The sequence below is a fragment of the Poecilia latipinna genome, unplaced genomic scaffold (genome assembly GCF_001443285.1).
Source record: "Poecilia latipinna isolate Pla-1442-1.1 unplaced genomic scaffold, P_latipinna-1.0 Scaffold194, whole genome shotgun sequence".
Taxonomy (NCBI): Eukaryota; Metazoa; Chordata; class Actinopteri; order Cyprinodontiformes; family Poeciliidae; genus Poecilia; species Poecilia latipinna.
The window spans coordinates 276,829-301,001 of record NW_015112810.1 but is presented as its reverse complement, the minus strand read 5'-3'; the positions used below and the strand labels follow the sequence as shown (position 1 = coordinate 301,001).

The window sequence follows — 24,173 nt, the reverse complement described above, 5'->3', positions numbered from 1 at the left end:
TAAACACGTGACCACGTTTTGACTTTTCAAGAAATCGCCTGCAAAACCACTGAAAGAGTTTCCTACCATTGTGGTCATCCATTGAATTCAAACGTGAACAGTATCTATGCATGAAATGTCAACATAAAAGATATGCGATTCCTCAGCAATCTCGTGGCATTCCATCTCTAGATAAGCTGTACGTATGACTCGTTACTCCCACTATTCTTAGCCGTTTTTCCATTTTGGTTTCATATCGCAGGAGAAGTGGGACCCATTATGGAGTAATTTCTGCTCTCTGGGTTTTCAGCCAAAGCTACTTGTGGTGAGCGTGGGTCCACCAACTGCACACTTGTGTGTATGGCTGGAAAAAGAGAGAGCCACTAGGAAAACAGAATAAAAAAAACCCAATCCACTCGCATCTCATTACGATTCAGCGCCTGGTGTGTGCAATAAAATTACAGTGCAATAAAAATGACCTGATGTGATTTTAAAAAGAGGCCATGAATCAAATGTTAGCCACTGTAGCTTCTTGTGTCAGAGTTCAGACTTAAGACGTGACAGAGACGGATAACGTCTGGCTTTATAAGCCAGCGGGAATCATTGAAATTAGAAATCATAGAAGTCTCAGATATTTGAGTGGCTAAGGCAAATCACAGATTCAAATCTCATCCCTGAGAGGGAAGACTCAAATCTTTAAGGAGCCTAATCAAGTTGAGGCTCATATCTTTGGCCCCAAATCAAACTCAAGTCTCCAGAGTTTGATGAGCATGACGCGGCTACTTTCCAAGTGTTTGTCCCTATAAGTCTTTGAGGGACACATCTACATGTCAGACTCAACTCAAAGCTACAGCTAGCACGAACAGATTATGACTTATTAAAAGTCACAACAATTTTCCTGATCAAGCACTCTTTAACGGGAGAATATCCACACCTCTGCCAGACCTGATGTCATAAAACCTGGAATTTTTTTTGGAATATTTGCCACAGCTATGTTAAAAATATTATAGAAGTCTGACATTTTCTATAGACAGTTTCCTGTTCCTCTCCGCCTTCTTAAGCTTCCTTGTTTATTTCAGTAAAAATCCAGTAATCTGATTGACAAGAACAACACCTCATAAACTATAAATACTCAAACAATATTTATCCCCTTAGACAATCCTGTTATTTTTAGCTCCTAAATAACAGCTCTGACAGCTTGAAAAGAACTAAACACATCATTTACATATATTATAGTGTGAAAATAAAAGAAAGGACAGCCACACTTCTTCTTCTTCTTCTTTAAAAAGCTCGGTTTACCCTTCCAGTGATTCAGCTCTTCTGCACTACATCTGACTGGAAGAGAAGCCAAGGTGGCTTAAGAAAAGAGGAGGCAGAGGAACACTGGCATGTAGGTGTATTACAGTTCTGCCTGTAACGGCTACACCAAGCAACATCCGTGAGTGGGAGGTACACCATGTGTGAGGCTGAGAAAGAGAGGGATGAAGAGAAGGGAGAAAAAAAAAGTAAAGTTGAAGCTGCTGCTGATGTCTGTGGATGGATCGGTAGGCGAGAGAGCTGCAGGATCAAAGGTGCTTTTCGTCACTGAATGCAGAGGTAGTCAGTGTTACAAACTCTAAAAAAACTACACTGTATTCACCAGCAGCTTTATTTTTGGATTAAAATGTGAGGCTCACATTTAGACAACTTAATTTCCTGAATTAATTCAAATCTTTATTAAGCCATAAAATATTAAATTAACAGGAAGTGTGGGCATAAAGTTGAGTAATATTCTGTAGATACTTTTTATACATGGCAATGGCTGTGGGCAGGATCTCCTGTAGCAGTCAGTCTTATAGCATATATGAAGAACCCTCTGACTTAAGTCTTTGTGAAACTGTCACATAACCTACTTCATGTAAGCTGCAACACAGACTGCTACAGGAGATTCGCTCTGCCCGCAGCCTTCACCGTTTACAAAGACCCATTGAAGATACTTGAATAACACAAGTTAAAATGAGTTTTTTCACATCTCAGAAAATTAGAAGAGTGCAAAAGTGAGTTTATTTCAGAAAGTGAAATATATTATTTAGATTAATTAGATAGAGTGAAATATTTCAAGTTTACAGTTACATAAAACCCCTTAGCCATGATCATAAAATAAGAAAACGCTGAATTTAGTAACATCCTTTGGTTTATGTTCATGAATTTGAAGCACTACTTGAATCTTTTGTGTCATGATCGGGGTGCTCCACATCTGATGAAAAGAAAGAATTTGCAGGAATATTTCCTGCTCGCGGTCTCAAATTATGCAAAAATGATCAAAAATGGATATTAAATATTTAAAGCTCTTCTTGCTGCCTAAACAGAAACAGATTACCATCATAAATCTGATCATATCGGTGACATGCGAAGCTTAAACATGCAGTTAAATGTCACCAAGCATTGCCTGCTCACCCGTGCATTTTGCATGTGGCCACGCAGGCCACGTGTATGCATGCAGAAGTCAGTGTTTGCAGAATAATTGATGCCGCGTGCCTCATTGCACATAAATATGAGATACCCTGAATCCTGGTCTGTTATTTTGCTTGTCAGAGAGCAGGATAATTGGCATCAGAGCACACCTTTTTCAAGTTGGAGGCAAATTTGCACTGAAGGAAGCTGCAAAGAGGAGGGGGAAAAGAGGAAAGTAAAACTGAAAGTGACAGGCTGAGTTAGAGAGCAAGAGAAAAGGAAATGGAACTAAAGTCTGGCTTGTAGCAGATGTAATGGAGGAAACCTGATCATTAGCAAGGAAGGCAACAAGCTTTTGATGTGCTTCAAGCAGCAAGCGCAGCAGATCACTGGACACTAAACTTCAATGGTCTCCACCCGCAGGGGGACGGATTGCTTCTGCAAACAAGCGCACCCCTGCTCACCTGCTTAGACACATTCACATGATTCTCCCAAGACAGGCAAAGGGGCCCCTGCACTGTAAACAGCCTGGGTCGATGGTAAACGTAGAGTCGCGAACACAGAGTGGAAATGATTGACAATCTTGATCAACAAATAGATGAATAAGTTAAAAATAGCCACAAAATCTCACAAAAGGCTGATTTAGTTTTGCCGTTCTTCTCAGGGCGAGCGTGACTCTTCCTTTTGAGCTTCAATTCTGCTGAAAAATATTTCTAAATGTCAGCTTTTATGTTCCCAGCACAGCTCTGGAGAAATGGCTTCTCCGATCCACCGCTGCCTTTGCTGAACGTTGGGGAAAAAAAAAAAAAAAAAAAAAGTCCATCACAGAATAAATTTTCGCATAAAAATCTTAATAATTCAGGACTTATGGTGGCACACTTTAAAAAAAAAAAAAAGAAAGTTCAGCATATATATCGATTGAACCCCCTGAGGGAAACACTGAGGCATTAATTACAACATGAAATGTGATATAGTGACTGTTTTTCACATGCAGGAACCTGACAAATTGCCCCTTATGTGTTGCCTTCCTTTCTAATTACTGGCCCCAAGAGATGAAGCGCTGGGAAGAAAATCGCTGTTGTGATCCCATAAATAAGACTGGCGGCTGTTTTTTTGCAACAACAGCTAATGACAACAACAATGTCAAAACATTTACAGGCCCCATGTATAAGCTATTGCACAAGCTTTAAAAAAAACAACACACATAGCCTTTAAGTTTTATGTGCTTTACTCATTATATTTAACTTTTAGCAGTATTTTGAGCAATGTGGACAAGCAAAGGTAATTTCCCACTAGTTTTCTATCTGCTGCTGCATTTACTAATCAAAAGTGGGAGGGGCCTTTGTTCTTTGTTGACCAATCAGAACAGAGCGCAACTAAGATCACAATGCAGTTAGTTTTGGTTTTGCATGTGTGTGTGAACATAAACACAAACAGAATAGGCTGCAATAAAATCACCAAAGTTTTTAATAATGTACACTTTGGAAATTGTGAATATTAATGTTAACGTTTTCTGTCAATGTTGAATTACGCAAACAGAACCACCAAACTGTACAACTAGAAGTATAAAATATTAATATATATGATCTAGTAGAGCATGGAGTATATTTGTCCATAGCTGCTGCTGGATGTCTATTTGGGAGGCTGAGTATGTGCTACACAGACTGAATAATTTAAGAAAGTCAGGTCCAGAGCTCAACAGATTGAACAGGAAGTAGCTATCTTTTAACTTTTGTCTCTGACGGTTGGAGATGAATGAAATGTAAAGATCACTGCTGAGTTTAAAAATCTTGTATGTTTTGATAAATCAAATTAAGTAATGCAAATCTACTGCAATGCACAGAAGGTCTGCGATTTTACCAATTTGTGAAAGCTCTTAATATAATTTACTAAATGAAGCTATTGATTAATGCGCTAAACCTTGAGGGTGAAAACATTCCATTATCAGTAACAGGACTTTGAAACAATCGTGCAAACAACTAAATCTATCACATGAATCACATGAACTAAGCTGCTCACATCAGATCTTGATAACTCTGTCAAAGCTTCCTTCTCATTAAAAACAGCTTTTGTTTTTATAAATAAAAGCACGGATCCATTCTGCCTTTTTTAACACGTGAGGCTGGTGGCCTTAGTGACCACAACCATTACTAGCAGCTTGACCGTTTTTAGCTCACCAACATTAGTGTTTGGCTAGCTTTTCAGCTCCACCCACCAGTTCCAACTATAACAGACAATAACTCAAACTGGCAACAAACCCAATCTTATTAACATAACTAACCTCTCAAGCTACATTTGTCAACAATCAGGAGAATAACAAACCTCATCAATCCCGTCAAGGACCACCGGTTTGTAGAAGATGTTTGCTAGGTGATTTGTGTCTGTTTCAGTGAAGAGCCACTCCAGCAGGCTTGTACCAACTGCAGCTACTTCAGGGAAACTTCAAAGGCAGATCTTACCTCATTTCAACCCAATTAGAGGCGCTGACAAACACAACTGTGGCTCTGAGGAGTTAAGATCAACCCATCAAGCTTTGGCATGCACATGCCTGCTGCAGAAATTGATTAAATTACCAGCTGTAAGACCAGCAGAAGCTTAATTTGTATGATTTCATTTACAGTTGTACTAAAAGCCTTAATGTCATGTAAATAAAAGAAAAAAATGTTTCAGCTCTTCATGTATTCGAGTCCAGTGGGTTACCTGTGGAAAAGACTACATTTCTGGAAACGAGTTTGTAGTCAACAATGGAGAACTGCGGCAGCTCGATGCGCGTCACCCCGGTTACGGCCGACTCGCCTCCCTTCCAGTAGAACTCGATGTCATCTGTGGTGTAGCCATCTGCAAGAGAAGAAACACGAACACACCAAGGTGTAACCATCTGTCAAAACCATCGCAGGAGACCAAGATATGCAGCGTTGCTGATCGCCCAACTGGGCTGTCATTCGGGAGCTGGACAGAAAAAGAAAGGAAAAAAAAACATGTTTGAAGTTGGCTCAAAGAACCAGACATTCCTTTAAAAGTAAAAGGCTTAATAGATTTCTTCAAGAGAATGTAATTACCAGTTAAGGGTCTTACACTAATAACACTAATTTGGGTCAATTTTCACACATATACCTCACTTTCTACACCTAAAACCATCTAAGAGAAGAATAAAGACCATATTTCATGTAGTAGCATCATCTCAAATTGACCCTGGACTTTTAGTACATATAATAAGAGCTTCTAAATGTTTTAGAAAATAATATGATTAAAAAAAATCACTTACTGGTATCCAAGACAATAACTTTATAATAACTGCAACTGAGCTGTTGACCCTCTTCAAATTTGGAAATGAAGGAAAACATGTTTTAAAGGTAAGGCAGATGTGTTTTGATCCTCATACATTAGAAACCTGTCTATATCTAGAGTCAGACCAGTACTGGACATAAAGCAGGACTAAAAGGCCAAAAGATCCAGGAAGTCTTGATAGAGTACATCATGAACTTTTTGTAATAACATCAAAAATAATAAAAATGAGCTGGTCTATGCCAGGAGACTGAAAATAGGTCATGAAATAATGGGATCCAAAAAATGTGACCAAATCAACAAAGAAATGGTTGATTTCTTCTGACATCATCTCATAACCTATAGAAAACACACGCTAAGGCTTTTTATGCTTCTTTGCAAAAAGCTACTTGTTGTCTTTAATAAAATACTAATCATAAAGCGAATCCCGATATCCATTGTACACCAGGCCGATCTCCCACAGCTGCTACATCATAAAATTACCCAATCAAAACAGGCAAGCATCGAGGGACATGTGGGTGATTAATTCAAGTAGAAAACTAGAATTTTTTGATGAAAAAAATTTTTTTTCATCAAAAATAAAATCTGTTTGAGTGTCGGCTAATCTCTCCATTGTCGCCAAAACAACTTTCCTCATATCCAGTCCGTTACCGCTCCAGAGTCTTTATCAAAAATAAATAAATTAACCTAGTTTTAGGAGAACCCCCCCACCCCCCCCCAAAAAAAAAACGCCCATGTACTCACAGCTCTCTATCTCCAGAGTGCAGTTCTGCTCATCCAGGGGATACCTCCTGAGGTCCATCATGCAAGCAGCTGTTGTTGTTATCCTGAAACACAACAAACAGATTGAGAGAGAGATCATCTCATTTTCTTTCCACTTCAAAAATGATGATAGTTATGCTTTGTGTGTGTGTGTGTGTGTGTGTGTGTGTGCGTTAATCCATTGGATAAAAACCAAATGAACTATGTATGTGAATAAGAGTACGAAGCTACGGGACGTTCTGTGTGTTAAGCAGTCAAGAACGACCGAAGAGTTTAAGGTTTAAGCTAGCCTGAAGTATTAATCTAAAAGCACCTGCTTGTGTTAGTCATCTTTAAAGCAAACTAATTATCCTCTTGTCTTTGCATCAAATTCCTGAGCTGGTTTCACATTACAGTAGACTCCTTGCATTGTCATCTCCACAACAGATTACTGCAGCGTCCCGCAGTCAAAATGCTGACTGCGTAAGCTTGTTACATAATTAAACTATAAGTCACTGACAGACGCCAGTCCATACCAATATTTTACAATCTGTTTATCTCCCTGGCATAAAAAAAACTGGTCTCCCTCCAGCCTCTGATTAGGTGGAAAAAGGAACAAAAAAAAAAAAAAAAAAAGAAAACGCAAACACGACTGCAAATTTTGGCACAGCTCGGTGCCTGCTCATCTGAATTGGGTCGCAAGGAGTTGTTGCTTTGTTTATGTGATCGCGAGCGCTCCGACGGCTGATGATCAGACAGTTAAAGTGAGGGGCAAAGTGAAATGCAAATTCAAAATGATTTTGGCTGAGTCTGGCCTGATTAAATGCCGGCTGCTTGGCAGTTAGCCACTGGATGTCTTCATTCAGCTAAGACTCGGATGAGGCTGTGGAAAGCCATTAGCTGATGTTATTATGCTGTTAAAATTACTCCAACAAAGTGGGTTTTTCTAAAGCACAGACATATTGTCATTACTGTGGCACTCTACAGATACAGATTATATTGCATGTAGACTGTAACAAATAATTTTTAGAGATAAATGATGCATTTTGTGTATCTTTGTCTAAATGACTGTAATGAAAGGTGATCAGGTGTTCATTAAAACAGCCATTTTGTCAGAACAAAGTATATTTGTAATATATTCAGATTTAAAAGACATGAGGCTTGAAGAAGCTTTAATAAATAGACAGCAACCTTTCTCTCACTGCATGGCATTACTCCGTCAAAACTATTCCTGTTTATAGACTAAAGGAAAAACATTTAGGAGATTTTTGGGTAACTCTTTATTTGAAGGGGTGTGCATAAAACTAACATGACACTGTCATAAACATGACATAACGTCTGTCATGAACATAAAGAAGTCTTTATGAATGTTTATGACAGTTGTCATGAAGTGTCATTTGGTAAATAAAGACATTTTTAATTCAAAGTTGCTCTAAAAGTTGCATTGAAAGTCCATTAAAAATGCCAACTTTGCATTAAATTACCATAATTTACAAAATCTTGCAAAGTTGGGACTTTTAAAGGACTTTTAATGCAACCTTTTAGAGCAACTTTGCATTAAAAGTGTCATTATTTACCAAATGACACTTCATGACAACTGTCATAAACATTCATAAAGACTTCTTTATGTTCATGACAGACGTTATGTCATATTTATGACAGTGTCATGTCAGTCTTATGCACACCCCTTCAAATAAAGAGTTACTGATTTTTGTATTAATCTCAGCCAAATTTGAAGTTTACATACACTAAGGTTACAATGACAGTGGTGGCATTGCTTAAAAGCTTCTTCTTGTTTAACTTACATAACATACAGTGGCATTTTCTTAACACGAAATCAATCTGTTTACAGCTCGATACTCAACTTTACCTGACTTTAATTTACATAACAGCTCTAATCAAAAACACCCCGGCGTTTCTCCTCCGTACTTTGATCTCTTGCATGCACCGTGAGGTCTATAAGTAGCCCACGAGGCTAAATGCTCTGAACTCCACTGGCATAATCAAGCATTGCCATTTGACTTTAAAGTACTGACATATGCAAATGCGGGTACACTAGTACACAGCCAAACAAAGATGCACACACGCATGCACACACATGTACACTTCTCTCTGCCACTGACAATTCAAAGCATGCATCCATATTCATAGGTCATGCCGACTCCTCTGAATTAGCCTGACAAAAACATCAATGGAGAACACAGAGCAGGGGCTTCATAAAACAAGTATTCACCAACAACCTGGAAGCCGAGCTTTGCATTGTACAATATGACTAAACTGGTGCATTTCTTAATTGTTATTTAAAGACAATATGGGTCAGTTGCTTACACTACCAAACTGATCGTTGGTCAGCTAGGAGAGTTGGTACACAAACTTTATCCTGTTATTTATCTGTAAATGGGCAACTTAGAATTACAAAAATAAATCTGCTTAACGTATACGACAATTTAGATGAAACTCATGTTTTTTGATAAAATGTTTTTGGATGAGGTGGGTTTTTTTTTTAGTGTATTTTGCAAAACTGAAATGAAAACGCATCACGAGTGATGTCATCAACAAAAGGAGGAAAACGATAACAGGAAGTGGTAGGAGGATGATGGAATGGAGTGTATTTTAAAGGCTAATAGCATAAACAAACTCATTTATATGGGATTCTAATTGTGTTTCTTATTAAATGAAAACACAGTCATTGCAAAATTATGTTTTTCGACAGTAGCTGAATAGTGACAAAGTTTTGCTCACATTTGTGGGTTGAAAATTTGGGTGTGCTTTGACAAATGTGCAGAGATGGCCCACTTTTCTGTGTGACCTCTCTCAAAAACAAAGGTGTCCTTTGAGAAGCTGACGAGACAACAAGGCCGTACCTGAGCCCGTATAGGACAGTCCCGTCTGGGTGAAGGCGAATCATGCGATTTTTGACTGTGACTCCATGAACAAAAGACTTCTTGTCATTGAGGAAGTAGGTGTCTGGGACCCACAGCTGGTCTGCAACCCTGTTGTCCAGAGTCAAGTTCAGTGGGATTCCTATGTAGGCCAGACGCTTGTCCCTCCAGTACTGCTGGAAATACATGGTCAGCGTGTAGTCCTACGGAAGAAGAGAGATAGAAAAAGAACAATTATAAAAACTTTATCAGTTTAATTATATAGGACTAGGCACATATAAACCAGTATCCTAAATGCAGCCTGGCCCCTCCCAGTGGGAACGCTCTACTCAGTATTGTAAAGTACCACAGTGCATTGCACAAAATGGCAACATGACTCATCTACCTGCAGCTTTATTGAACACTTTTCTGAGGAAGATTTTCAAAAGTTGCTCTCCCCATTGACTGAATCTTTCTAGTACAAGAACATTGATTCACAAGGCTGAATTGTATGACACCTGAAAGCTCTTTAAACAATTTTAATTTAAATTGACTCTCACACAGTCACTTTGGACAAAAAAGACTGATTGTAATGCGTTTTTACAAAATGTCACACTGCTTTTTTTCCCTTTGCTTCACACACAGCATCAGTTAACATTTAAAAACTTGTTCTAACTTCAGCAGGAATAAATGCTGGCCATTTCAATAACAAATGAAGGCACAATGCACTGTTAAATAACGCTCTAGATTTGACTTATGACACATTTGACACTGCAGCAAACACAATTTGATTCACAGATAAGCCATGTAGCCGTGGGTTTTAAGGACGGTTTGATTTCTGCACCTTCCTTGCAAAAGAGGATTCACTCACCTCAAAATGCCCAACGCTTGAAAATGAAAGTGAAACTGACAGTTTGACCTAGTTTGATTCGGCTAATAATTATCTAAAGACCATAGAGCATCCAGAGAACACTAAAATTTATTATTACAGACAAATACTTGCTCCTTAAATATTGGGGGGGGGGGGGGAACAAAAATAAAAAATAGCATTTATAACTTTATGTTTACAAATACACCAGCATAATTGGATTTATTGAAAAAATATACATTGCAATTTCAGCAGAAATATAATATGTCTCTGCATTAATGTATTATTGTTATATCCCTTTAATTTTATGTATATCAAACCAGCATGATCTGGCACTCAAAAAGAGCAAAAAACAAACAGAAAAACAAGACAAAAGTCAGCCCTTCCATGAGAATACACATAATCCAACAGTGCGAGGGAATACTTGTGTTTTGTATTAATTGGGTAATATTTGACCAGCGCAGAAGCTGCACCAGAGGCCCCGAGCCCTCCCCCCTTCATCCCATACCACATAATCCAGTTACTCAAGCTAACTCTTCCTCTCTCTCATATCTATTTCTCTCTGTTTGCACCTCTCTTTTTTTCCCTCCCTCCCTCTCTCTCGCTCCCTCTTTCTCTAGGCAGTGCAATGATCTTCACCATACCCACTGTTGTGTTGAAATGAAACCTGCACCAAGCTGGCACTGCTAAAAGCACACATGTCCCCGTGGTGCCAAACGGAAACCAGAACGAGATTAAAAGCGTCCACTGCAATAAGCGTCGCTTTCCAAAAGACTCATGTGTGACCAAGCTGTTGCATAACTCGAGTAGTTATTTGTCTCTTTGCGCCGCCAGAAACACTGTTTCTAACGCACAACAGGTTTTGCATTTTCATGAGGAGGGGGGGGGGAGAAAATAGAATTCCACGATAAACTCATGCAAATTCATCCCGAAGTCAGAATTTTGTCTCCTCATCTATTTTTATTAACTTCATAATCAGTGAATATTTTATCCGCCATGCAGATCAACGAGAAAAGGAAGATCTTAGTCAGCACAGGACACAGATTGGACACTCAGCAGGACAAGGGAAGCTTATTGGCACCAAGCCATGGTTGTACAGTAATAGAACGGTGGCATGTTTGGTCGCCTGCAACCCCCAATCACGCTCGGATTGTAGTCTTCAGCGAGCATGTGGGAGGAAATGTCAGGAATTAATGTGGCAATTACTTTTGTGTACTGCCATTATCTTCCATTACAAATCATCCTTTTCTGCCCTTTCTTGAACAAGGCTCCCACTTTCAAGAGAAAGCTTATTAAATCCATGTAATAGAAGCAAATAGCTATTACTGTAAGGCATGAATGTCTCCAGAAATGTTGATCGGCAGCTGATGCATCAATGCTTAGCGCACGTTCAAATAATAAAAAAAAGTATATTTTCACCATTGAAAACATCTTTATATCAAAGACACCCTGCTTAAGTCATTTCTCAAATTAAACGTTAAAGTTACGTTTTTAAAGTAAAGAACTTTACTCAAGTATCAATGATTCTCTTTTGCGTATGGTTCTCTCAAAATGTCTCCACCTGAGAACACGCTGGTCAGTAAAATTAAGTGCCACGGTGCAACATATAAGTGGGAGAGATGACTCATCTACCTGCAGCGTTAGCGGATTTTTTCATGCAAAATTTTCAAAGAATTAATTCCCGAACATTTCTGGCACGGGAGCAATGATTCACAAGGCTGAACTGTGTGACACCTGAAAGCTTATTAAACCACTGACGCTTTTCATTTAAATTCAAATGGACGTTCAATGCGATTTTTATCAAAATGCCAAGCTGCTGTTATTTGTCCTCATTTAGGAACATTTTAGCTGATGGACACTTTTTTTTTAAATGCATGTTCCCCTCTCTAGCAAACATTTTGATCAAATACCTTTTATTCTTCTGAGAAAGAAGCGGAACCACACATTTTACTCAACTATTTTAAAAAGCAATGCACCACCATACAGATATACAGGTAACTGTTACCTACAGCACAAAAATATCGAAATAAATATCTTTAACAGTTTAAAATGGATGAAAATGACAAAGAAATAGAAAACTATGTTAGTCGATATTATTTTACAAGTTCTCAGTTTGGTTCAGTTCTTTCAGACAAACAAAGTCTCAGTCTCTACTGGGAAAATATATATTAAAAAACATAAATAACATTTAATTTATATTTACTACGAGCACAGTAAACTGATGCTGTTAGCACTGATGGAGCTCCACACTAAAATCACTTAAAATTTCAAACTAAACAATGTTAAATCAAGTTAGTGACGCCAGGCTACTTGACGCTGAGCTACCTGCAGCTCTGCTGAAGTCATCAATAAAAGCTTGTAGTCTAAATAAAACTTGTCATCGACATTAGCCGTCCCATGTTTCAGCCATGGGAACAATATGAACTTGTCTTCTGCAATGACTTGCAACAGAAAGACGCTCGGCTTGTAAATGGACGGCGGCAAACTAAAAACCTCTCCATCAGTAACAACAAACGCTCCGGTCCTATTGACAGCGGGAGCCTGCAGAGGGAATTTGCTGTCTGAATCCATCCCATTGCCTTTCTTCCCCTCTTCCACTGTAACTTTACCCTCCATCATCCCCTCCAAATGATTGATGCCTTTCACGCTGCCTGGCTTTGACCCTCGCTCCCCATCCGCTTTACGCCCGAGGCTGGCATCTTCCACTCGACGTGTCGGCAGGTGGGCTGCTCGGCAAACACCTCATAGGATCATAAATGATTTAAACAAACAGTGTAGCCTGTGTAAACATGCGGCCAAGAAGTCCTCATCAATGTTGCATGGAGACAATCAAAATGAATTTGAGATGAAGCAAGCACTGCTTTTGCAATACCTGCCCCTTTTTTTTTTTTTAAAGGAAGTGAGCTCTGGGTTTCTATGAACTAGAACTGAACATTATAAATTATTGACACCTCGCCCGACTCCCTCTACGCTCTGCTTCAGCGCTGTTGTTTGTGCATTAGCATATGTTTTCTGCAATAATAAAGACGGTGACCAGTGGAAGTGATTTCCAGCACGCCTTAATAATTCAATTAACCGCAGGGTATAATCATTTCCATTCAGGGTGTGCGAGAGTTCAGATAAGCAGAGTTTTGGCTGCGAACTGACCCATATTCGGTTTAATCTCTGCCTCTCCACTGCACTGCAAATGGTATGGCAACACAAGCAAAAGCGTCAAAGAAATGTCCAGTTTGTCACATTTGGGATGAAGTTTTCGATGAAGGAAAACAACAATGTATACCGACTTCGTACTCTACATGAACCCTGATTTGGTAAAGCAGTTTTAGTCACTTTAATGTAATTTGGGAGCGCTCTCTCTCCCCTGGGAATGGCCCTACAGTGGTATATCACCGCAGTGCGGGGGAATCCCTCAATGATTTCCTGCTCCCCTCCTTCCATGGATATAACATAGCAAAAATAGCAGCATCCCTTATAAAGAGCACACACTAGGATTTAATTGAAATTACTTTTTTCCATTAAATGACAGCGTCCGCCTTCAATACGTCTGATACTTTTATGATGTTTTACCACATAAATAGGAAATAGAGGAGGAAGAAATAAAGTAGAAATGTTCCCACATATGCTATTCAGACTACATATTGTTTTTTACTGCCTATTAGTAAATTATGACTGATTCAGTCTGCAATATATGACATTAAATGAAAGACGTTTAGTATTTATTACAAGTGCAACCTGATTGGTAGTTGAAGAGCAAAAGGCTTTTAGTTCCACAAGTGGGGCCAAATATCAAATTTTAGTCTAGACACAATGGCTAAACATAAAGCTTTAAACAGTTGTTGTACATTTCCTTGGTATTTGGTAGAATTACTTTTAAAACTAGAACTTGGATAAAAGACAAGCTTCCCACAATGGCTTGCTTGAATCTTACCCCAGTCTGAGTTAGGTTCATCAGAGATCAGGACCAATTTGCCGTCCTTTTGCCGCTTGTTGCTAATTTACACTAGAGGTTGCGGTCCATGTGGAAAACCCTTTAACTTCCTGGCTCATGTCCTGGGATGTTGCCTGAATACTTACATTTAAAGCCATTTTCCTCATGATGCTATCTATTTGTGTTGTGCACATTAAAGTATAGAAGTGTTGAAAAAGACAATAAGTATTCTGGAACACTTTAACTTCTGCCTGTATTCCCTATTTCAGTGTTAAAATGTATCTTTTCTCCCTCGTTCCCTGAGACCTTCCCGTTGTCCTTCCTTGTGGAGTTATTTCTTTCCGTCTCTTTTTTCATTGTATTCTAACTTCCACTCTTTCTTGTGTCTATTTTCCTCCCTCTCCCTTAGGTCCTCTCTTGCGCCCTTACTTATTTTCTTGCATCTGTCCGTCCATTCGGTTTCATTTCTGTCCTATCTCCATTCCTTTCTTTGAGTCCTTCCCTCCTTTCATTCCTTGTCAGCTTCCTTATGCCCTCATCTCCTTATTCCTTTCCTTTTTCCATACCTTGTCATTCCATCCTATTTCCTTCCTTATTTTCTTTCTTTCCTGCCAGTAGAGTGCCCTCCTTTCTGCCCTCCTTCTCTTTACCTATTCAGTATTTAAATCAGTTATTGTTAACTTTTGTATTTTTTGTATAAAATGAAGATAAAAGACTAAGAAGTCCAGAAGGTTGAATCTGAAAAAGTCTAGAATTTCCCCACATATATTCTATTGAAGCCCTGTGACCTGAATCAAAGGTTGGGTACAAGAGAACAAAATTGCTAAGAAAGCTCGTTTGGTGATTACTAAAACCGCGGCAAAGCCAAGATATCATTCACACTTGTTCCCCAATTTGCAGCTATTCAACCAAGGCCTAATAGGTTGTGAAGCAGATGGCGGACTCTTCATCCAGTCTTACAGCAACCTTTTAATAAATGCTAGAACACAGTGTTCCTGTTTTTGATAGCAGTGAAGTTTTTTACTGCTTTCATCCATTAGAGTAGGTGGAATCTTTCTGTCTGAAGACCTTTGGAATAAGCGCTCATGAATCAAATTTACTAGACCGTTTTATTTGTTACCCATCTGCTTGAGTGGCACCAATGAAGGAAGTAAGGCTGGCTCCTATGGACTGTACATCTCCCAAGCCTGCAGTCTGTCAAAGGTGTACGCAACTCTGAGTATGGCTTCGATCGCAAGGGGGTCGTATCTTTGGAAACCCCCACACCCCCTGACCTCAAATCATGTGTTTTGTCATTTGGCTGGCACTATAAGCCAAGAAGAGCTCTCTTTGCTCGCTCTAAATCTTAGTGATCATCACTTCAACCCACAGCATGCTTTCTCCTGAGGCCAATTACATTCCATCAGCCAGGAAGCCGGATGCAGGATAAAAGACACGGGGTATATTAAGCTGGAGAGAAAAAGTTATGCTCTTGCTGCATAGCTGGAAGAGCTACACGGGATAATTAGGATAACACAGTTATTGCTTTGGCAACATCTGAATCCAAGATGTACTTTCTGCGGACTCGGCCTTACATCAGGTATTGAAGACCGAACCGTAGCGCCGGCTCAAATCGCTTCCATGTCGTTCAGAAGGAATCTGAAATCGGGGAGCAGATATTTACATAAGAGACAGGTTTTTCGTGGTACTGGTGCAAGATCCGAAAAAAGTAAGCAAAGGAGCAGGAACATTTGGAGATGGAAAGATGGAGATCTTTTCACCTCTCCAAAATGACAGCCTTTTTTTTTTTCTTTCTTTCTTTTTCTTCTTCTTTTCGACACCCACACACAGCCGTGGGTGTACAGATGACTGGCTTGCTCAGCCTGTTACTGTGACTACATTTACTGTGCATGCTCTGACCGTTTCTCTCTGCGCTCTACCTTTTGTCGAGCTGAAACTTCGTTTCCCGAGGCCGAATTTCCTAAAACGACCTCCATAAAGTCTAAATATTGGCTGAAGAAAAAGGGATTTTGGACAGAGTCCCTTCAAAGATTATGACTGAACACTTCGAATGTTGTCAACACCCACAAACATGAATGTGTTCATTTGGATCTAAAGTGAAAGACCAATATGGTAAAGCAGAATTACGAGACATTATAAATTAGTTAGTGGGATATTAATTCTTACCGCAACAAAGATTCACACCTGGGAGTGAGTGTGTTGGTACTGAACACACACCTACACACAGTGCCCTTATTTTTTAACCCTCATTTCCTTAATAAAGGTGTTGGAAACCAATTAAACGGAGACATGCACTGTTATTTCATTTTTATCTTCACTTTAAGGTTAAGCTAAGGAATAAAAGCTAAAGAGGAAAGGCTTAAGTTGAAGAATAAAACTGTAATTTACTGATTGATTTGTTTTTGTTTTAGTCACAGTTGTCAGCCCGAGTTTTAATGCGGTGCCAACAACTCAAACATTTTCAAGGGACTTCCCATTTCTTACACACTGCCTTGATCTTGTCCTAGCATGCGTTTCTCATCAAGCGAAGCCCGCAGAGCACCACAAGCAAACCTCAGAGGTAATTAATAAGCCTTTCTCAGACATTTTAGCATCTGCTTGTGCAGGAGCTCACTCTCTGCCAACGCGTTGGAGCTCACTACGTCGACCTGCCCTGCCAGGTGGAGTTTTTTGTTTGTTTGTTTGTGGGCGAGCCAGATGCCATCTTTCAAGCTTTCGATCAGCTGCCTCTCTTCGCTGGGCTCTCCTCTCATGTTTTACTCACACCTTCCATCTCTCCACAAGTTTTCTGCTTTAAATAAACTCTAACTCGTTTGCCCCTTTGTCATTTTTCCCATCAGGTTTGCCAGTGTGACATATATTTGAATCTGAAAAATCAAACTGCTGCAACAAAAGACGGCTCAGTTAAATTGTGTGGACTTAGGTGAATGAGTGAAGTGTAATCCTTTGTAAGTCAAAGGATAATCAGGGACAACAAATGTAAATCAGATCTGAAGCTATTGGTAGCATCTGTGCCAATAATCCATCCCAGAAATATTTTAAAAATGTCTCAGATGCTCCTTGTTTTCCTGTTTAAACAACAAAAACGAAAAGGTCCTAACACACATCCTTGCCGTACTCCAGGAAATTAGAGGCCTTTGGACTTCTTTTAAATCACATACCGACTGTGAGACACATCAATCCAACAAACTCAGATTTTCAGGATGTCTGAAGTGAACATAGTGATAAACTGGAGTTTTGGTAACTGGTCACACTTTTTCTACCTCCTCTCATATCTTATCCTTGGAGCAAACCCAACACAAATCTCCAGCAGAGCTATTTTAATCAGGATGTAGTGAGTGGTGCAGTCTTAAAAACAATGGGAAGTTGTATCTTTTTGGATTGTTTTCCTTCAGCACTGAGGAATCTCTGCTTTCTTGTCCAACAAACACCCTAACTCCAAGCTTTATTTCAGCACAGCCAGCAGTCTGTGCAAATAAACTTTAATCTTTTTGGACCGGTTTTTCATTATGTCTGCAGATTTGCTCACTAAATTAGTGAAGATGAAATGTTTTCCGAGTTCTTGAAGACTTGTCAGAAGTCGTTTTTTTGTTGTTGTTGTTGTTTTTCCACGGGAGAAAATGCATTAATGTGCAGTTTAGCACTGATCAAAGGTTGACACAAAAGCATTGATTCTCTTGCTTCTCTTTGGAGCAAGCATCCCCATGATAGAACAACAGACAGCTCCAACACTGGATCAGTACCATCCACCAAATGTCAAACGCTGAAAACAACAAACAGCTTGTTGTGAGCTTCAACACTGGAGAACGGCCACGGATTGTCCATTTAGCTAGCACAGATGCAGAGCTGCACATGTGCGGTCCCTGTGTGAATCGGTGGCAATGAGACACGGACCTAATTAATTAGCAGTTTAAGTGTGATCTCGACTCTGATTCCCTGGTTGATCAGTGGCTTTCATCTGCTCTGCAGAGAGTAGACTGCTTGGCCCACCAGCTCCTGTTAGCAGCGCTCCCATACTGTCAAATCTCACTGCGCCCTTTTCTGATGCTTAGCTCCCCCTTATCAAAAAGAACAACCCTGTAAGAGCATAAACACAAAAATAAAAGGAAAACAGACAAACTTTTGTCTGATAGAAAAAAAGTGTTCAATTAAAATATTAATACTTTTAAAGGAAGTACAAACAAAGTAAATAAATTGGATTTGATTTGTTTATTTAAATCAATAAATAAACAAAGTTATATGTTTTTGATGAGGGAGTCAGGAAACATGAATAAATATTTCTATTTATGACACATATATGTAATTATGATCTAAATATTTTCAGGAAATCATTTATTATGCTAATTAAAATATGCAAACAAAGACAAATGACAAAAATAAATGGTCATTCTTGAGAAGAAAAACTAAACAGTATGCTTTTATTTTACAATGCAGGTGAATATCGCTGTGTGTTTTTTTTTGTTTGTTTACAGTTCCTCTCAATCAAGTTAGGTTAACTTTATATATTCTTATTTCCTACGTTCTTGAGCTCCATGCAGCTCCTTGCGTGTAAATGAACACAAATTATTAAACTCTTATTTTATCTGAGCACCTGCAGCCTGTTAAAAATATAGGAGGCAAAAAATAACCAAACCTTCCCTAAACTAACTTTTAAAAGACCTTAACTTAGAAACTTAATGATTTTTTTTTTACATTTAAAAAAAAAAAAAAGAGTTGAGTTGAACTTTTGGAGGAGCATAAAAGTCTTAAAGTTTAATACCTGCGTTCGGCCTTTGATTTTTATTTTATTTTATTTTTTATTAATTAAGGGCAACATCTCAGTGTCAGACTGTCTGCTTTGTTTTCCTTGCAGTTAGAATGTGAACACTGAAGACGTCATGCAGCGGGAAGCAGAGTCTTTTTAAGTCTTCAGCAAGACCTACATCTGCCTGATGGGTGTCAAAGAGTCACCGGGAGGTGCATTTAAAATTAAACTGAGCAGACACCACTCCTATTTTTACTCAACTGCTTAACTAGAGACTATATGACCCTGTGATAATGTTTTTTTTTAATTATTTTTTTTATTATTATTATTCTAGCTGTAATTGGATTGGGGGTTGTAAGTGAAGAAACCATGAATTCTATCTTAACGGAGAAAATCTGGCTTTCAGTTCACCTCTGAGAAGCTAAAATAAAGGTTTTCCTTGAATCTTTAGAGGTGGCCTAGCCAAAGTACTGACTTGAGATGCTGTGCTCCTAACAGTAGATGCCAGAATGGAGAAAATAATAAAGCAGGAATCTTAGTATTTCCGTTGAGTTATGGAAATAATTACTTTTATATGGAAATGTTGTTTCACTGTGTGTTATTTACCCGTAGATACAATCAAAACAAACGTGTGTGTCTACTGCTAGCTGGGGAAATGACTTGTCCCATTTTTGTTTACATCTGATGAAGAAGGAAGTTGCACATTTGTGTTTTTAAGTACGCTGCTTTAGAGATGTAAATAAATATTCATGTCAAAAGGTTTTCCTGGTTTTTACAGCCCGAAACAAGCAAAAATGATTTCATTCTCAAAATAAGACCAATTAAGTCAATCCTTTGTTGCCTTCTGCTCTCAATGGTCATGACTTGGGTTCAGTACTACTCTACAAACCCTCAAGCACATCTCCCAGCCTTCGTATTTTAGCAAACAATAGCAACTTTTCATGAATAGGGGCCAATTTTTTAAAATTATGCCAAAAAGGAAGGCACTCCATCTCAAACGCATTTGTGGAGTTTCTATGAGGAATACGTGCCCAAAAAGCCAACAAAAGCTGCACCAATCATTAGCTAAAGCCAGGAGTCACTTGGTGAACTAATCATTGAGTCATTAGTATTGATCAGAAACCTGCCCACACACAAACACACACACATCTCCTCCCTCCCAAAGGATCGCTCTCTTATTCATTACAGGGAAGCAGAAGAGCAGGACTGTCGTCCTGATACGATGTGAGCTGTTTTTGACGTCACCAGCACCAACCTATTTTGAGATTTCAAATCGTCACAGATTCAAAACTGCTGCAAAATGCAGTTCTTGTGATTTAAAGTCTCTTTAAAAGCAGATGTTTCCTGCTGTGCAGAAACAAATGTGGCAATCCCATCAACTTGTAGCATTTAGTTAGCGCACCGACTCATTTAAATTTTATACCATTTTGTGTTGCTTGCTTTGTGGTAGCTTAATGGTAGTTTTAAATATCCTGAACATTGTTTCTTTACAGTTTTACTTATATAGATTCACAGTTAGCATATTAGCTAGGCTAGTAAACAGACTTAGCTTCCCAACCGTAGCTTTAAATCTGGGTTTTGTTTTCCCCTAACTGTTTGCAACATTGGTATAACTTGATAGACTCAGCCAGTGCTTTTCCTACGATCAACTGTCTTTGACTGTGGCGCCACGTCTCTGTTGTGAGAAAAGCTCAGCAGCTCGGCGGCCATCAGCTCTAATGAAAGTCATGATGGCAGCACCTGTGCAGGCAGCGGCCCGTGAAAGCTGTCAGAGGAGAGGTGTTGATGTGGAACCGGAGACTTGTAGTAAAGAAAAAAAAAAAAAAGGGAAACGTCTTTAACTCAGCTCGGCGCCTGAGCCTTAAAAATCTCTCTTTTATTTTATTTTTGCTCCTGCAAAGAAGAGGAAGAAGCGTAGCCACTGGCAGATCATTTCCAACTGCAATTTGGGTCATCATCAGCTGATATTTTAAGATACAACAGCCTGAAGTTACTTTTCTTGCATGCGGGTGCACGTGTCGACATGGTAAGAGGAAGGAGGCAGGGGGGGTAGGGTGCAGGGTAAAGTGGGGAGCATTTAGCTCATGAATTAACTAATCCAATCTGAGCTCTATGATAGCTGTCTGCTCGGAGGGGCCTCTGGGGAGGACAGTGTTACGGTAACAGCCGAGGTTAACAAGCAGAGCTGTGAATTCTTCTGCATCAAAAAGATCTGAATGGAGAGCTCTTGGAGTGTATCGATTGTGAGAGCATTGGCTGCAGCTTTAATCTTGTCTCTAAAGTGAGCCTTCTGTCTGAGGATTGTTGGAAGCAACGCTGCTGCTGCTGCTTCTCTCTCCTGCCAACGTTCCAGATAAAGAAACACCAAAAACCCACATGACCGTATTATGTGTTGGGGGGGGGGGCAGTGGAGGAAGCAGGACTGCATGGTCAGTATAGAGAGACAAAAGTGTCACAATTTCATAAAAAAATTAAGTTAATAAATACTTATTTGTACATGACCTAAGAAATAATTCAAGTAATGATGATTTGAAATTAATTTTTTTTCCGCTGCTAAGAAATTCTGTTACGAAGTCCACTTCAGACCAATTAAATTGACTAGTGTTGACCCCCAGCCCACACATCAATTAAAAGAAATAACATGGACATATCGGCCCCAACACTGTAAGGTAACCTGACCCACCTAAACTGTCACCACTAGTGGTGCTGGTGATTTCTAACCTTTTTTTTTTTTTTTTTTTTTTTTTTACCCATTTTTATGTCTTTTCAGATTCACTAGTTCTGCACTTTACTTTTTTTTAGTACAACACGATGACTAGGGGAACTTTTCATACTTTAGCTAAAATAAAATTTCTTTACTCGTATTGTGAGAAAACATGGTTTTATAACTCTATAACATAATGCTAAAAGGAGGTACATTTGTCAGAGGTCATAAACTGTCATATATCAGCGAAGTGAACTCGCCCGAAATTAGGGATCAGAACCAAAATAAATGAAAAAGTCTAATACATTTCAAATAAAATTAATATCCACTTATTTTTGTACAAAATGCAAGTAGAAAAGATATTAAATGGGAACAAGTAGGTACAGAATGGGAGTAAAACTTGGCAAACAGGCAACAGAAATGTCAACTTTTTAATGACCATCATGTCTTCCCAACAGAACTAATATACTTGCATAAAGCAGCAGCACTTCTATGACCCAGTTGCTGGTAACACAGAGATGATGCAGCACTGGCAGAATATCCCAGAGGAGGATGAGAAATGGAATTTGTAAAAGAGATGTCAATTTTCCAAGCAGTGCCAATAAAGCCATGGCTAATACTAATAAGATGCTTGTTTAATGTTTGAAATGTGTTGCTCATCAAGCTAACTTTCTAATTTTAACTGATTGATGACAAGTTGAATTAATATTTTTTATTACTCATTATTTTTTTTTTTAATTTACACAGTTCTGGACCCCCAAACATTTTAGACACACACTAAATAAACTCACCATGTTTAACCCTGACACCATATTTAGCCTTGTACAAATTGTTAAAACAAATTAGTTTAATTAATTTCAGTTGAAATTTGAAATCTTTTTATTTTTTTAATTTTAGCAGTTCTGGACCCCCATAGTTTTAGACAAACACCATGTTTACCTCTGATACCACATTTAGCCTCATGCAAATTGTTTGAACAAATTTCAGTTGAAGTTACACATTTAAAATCTTTTGACTATTTAGTTAATGAATTATGGCACTACTGCACCTCCATAGAATGTGCTAAAAAACACATAAAAATCAACTCACCATGTTGACTTCTGACACCATGTCTATGCTGGCCACATCTATACTCATGCCGACTGCAACTGGGGGGCCTGGAAGAGGTTAAACAGTGTTGTGTACCTGACCATCTTAGTGCGAATGGCGCCAAAGCAGCGCGCCAATGATTGACCATGACGGGCCGTGTACCTCCAAAGTCCGGTCTCAGTCGGATGTCGTACCCCTTCAGTAGTTTATCCACCGTTTCCTTCACGATGGACATGTTGCCCGGTTCGTTGACGCTGAAACGACAGCGGAGGAATGAGAGGAAGCACCACCCAATGGCTGCTGTGCCAATTAACCTGAGCAATAACCTTGACTTGTTGGGCGCAGAAACAAAACAAAAAAAAAAAAAAAAAAGAGCACTCACCTTTTTGCGCAGCACACAATCGCCCCAATAACCAGCGCGGACAAGACGCGAAATTGACGAACCTTCGGCAGAGCAAACATCTTCCTTCTCCCCTCTAATTTGATTTGATTGTTACCTGCTATAATTAGTGATATTCTTTATCCCCTGATGTTTACAGACACACCTCCTACGCCGCAATCAACAGTCTTTTCGCACGCAAATCCATGGAAGACTCCCCCCTCGCACACACAAACAAACAAAAAAAAAATACACCAGCAGAAAGTCGACTGAGACGCGGAAAAAGTCTGCTGCAGACGGAGTCAGATGTGGAATGTGGGTTGACATCGCCTCCCTCGGCGGGATTGTTGGGCTTCGCCTGGGTGTTATTATTATTTTTTCCTTTTTTTTTATTTATTTGCCCATGTCTAAATGTGCGAGAGGCTCTTAAATTGAGAAGCTGGAGCGCATATTGATGAGTGATGCTGCTGCTGCTGCTGGTTGTGGCGGTGGCACTAGGCTTGTTCAAACGAGAGACGAAGCTCAACACTTAACACACTGTAAAAAATGTCCACGACCTGCAATCAAGATCAAGTCCAAGCATAAAAGATATATGTAAGCAAAATGTTCAAATCATTTTCATTAAGACATTTTAAATGGTAGCGCATAATTTCTGACGATTTGTGACAACGCACAGAGGCTGCTGTTAAACCCAAAAATGTTTTTTGAAATAAAAGGTACATATTAAATATTAATGAGACAAAAATAGTTTTAGTTTGACGAGTTCAAGCATTCTAAATTGTGTTCCCCAGTCTAAACAAAAACTTTGAAACAGCCCTTTAGCTTTGTATTAGTAAACTGGAATATGGCTATTTTAGCACCATTAACAGCTAACAACAAGCTAATAATAGTATTCCAACAGTACTTAAACATAGTTTGTAATTTGTCTATCACTACCAGCAAGACCACAGCCCCTAATCTTGGCTTTCCAAATTGGACAATCAGAAATTCTTCACTTGTCCCAACCACAAAATCCAATATGGCTGCCATGACTGTAAATGGTAGCCATGGTAGCTGTTTATTTGTATTTCAAAATGTTTGTATCTCATTAAATTAGACATATGCAAAATGCTAAAGTATAAAATCTTAGCAAATACGTTGATCCAGTGTGTAGTAGCATGTT

The 24,173-nt window shown here is 39.0% G+C and overlaps 1 protein-coding gene across 4 annotated transcripts in view; it reads right to left on the bottom strand.

Annotated features, from left to right (window-relative positions):
- Positions 1-24,173, bottom strand: part of LOC106946502 (gamma-aminobutyric acid receptor subunit beta-3-like) — a 54,819-nt gene that overhangs the window by 12,508 nt on the left and 18,138 nt on the right. For 2 of the 4 annotated variants that reach the window (XM_015030865.1, XM_015030864.1), the window contains exons 3-7: positions 22,795-22,886; positions 22,633-22,700; positions 9,303-9,523; positions 6,442-6,524; positions 5,113-5,250 (exon numbers count right to left, since the gene is read on the bottom strand). In XM_015030865.1, the coding sequence (XP_014886351.1) occupies positions 5,113-5,250; positions 6,442-6,524; positions 9,303-9,523; positions 22,633-22,700; positions 22,795-22,886 (602 nt within the window). Of the gene's footprint in view, positions 1-5,112; positions 5,251-6,441; positions 6,525-9,302; positions 9,524-22,632; positions 22,701-22,794; positions 22,887-23,014; positions 23,543-24,173 lie in introns of those variants that run through there. The other 2 variants (XM_015030867.1, XM_015030866.1) reach the window with 2 other exon arrangements.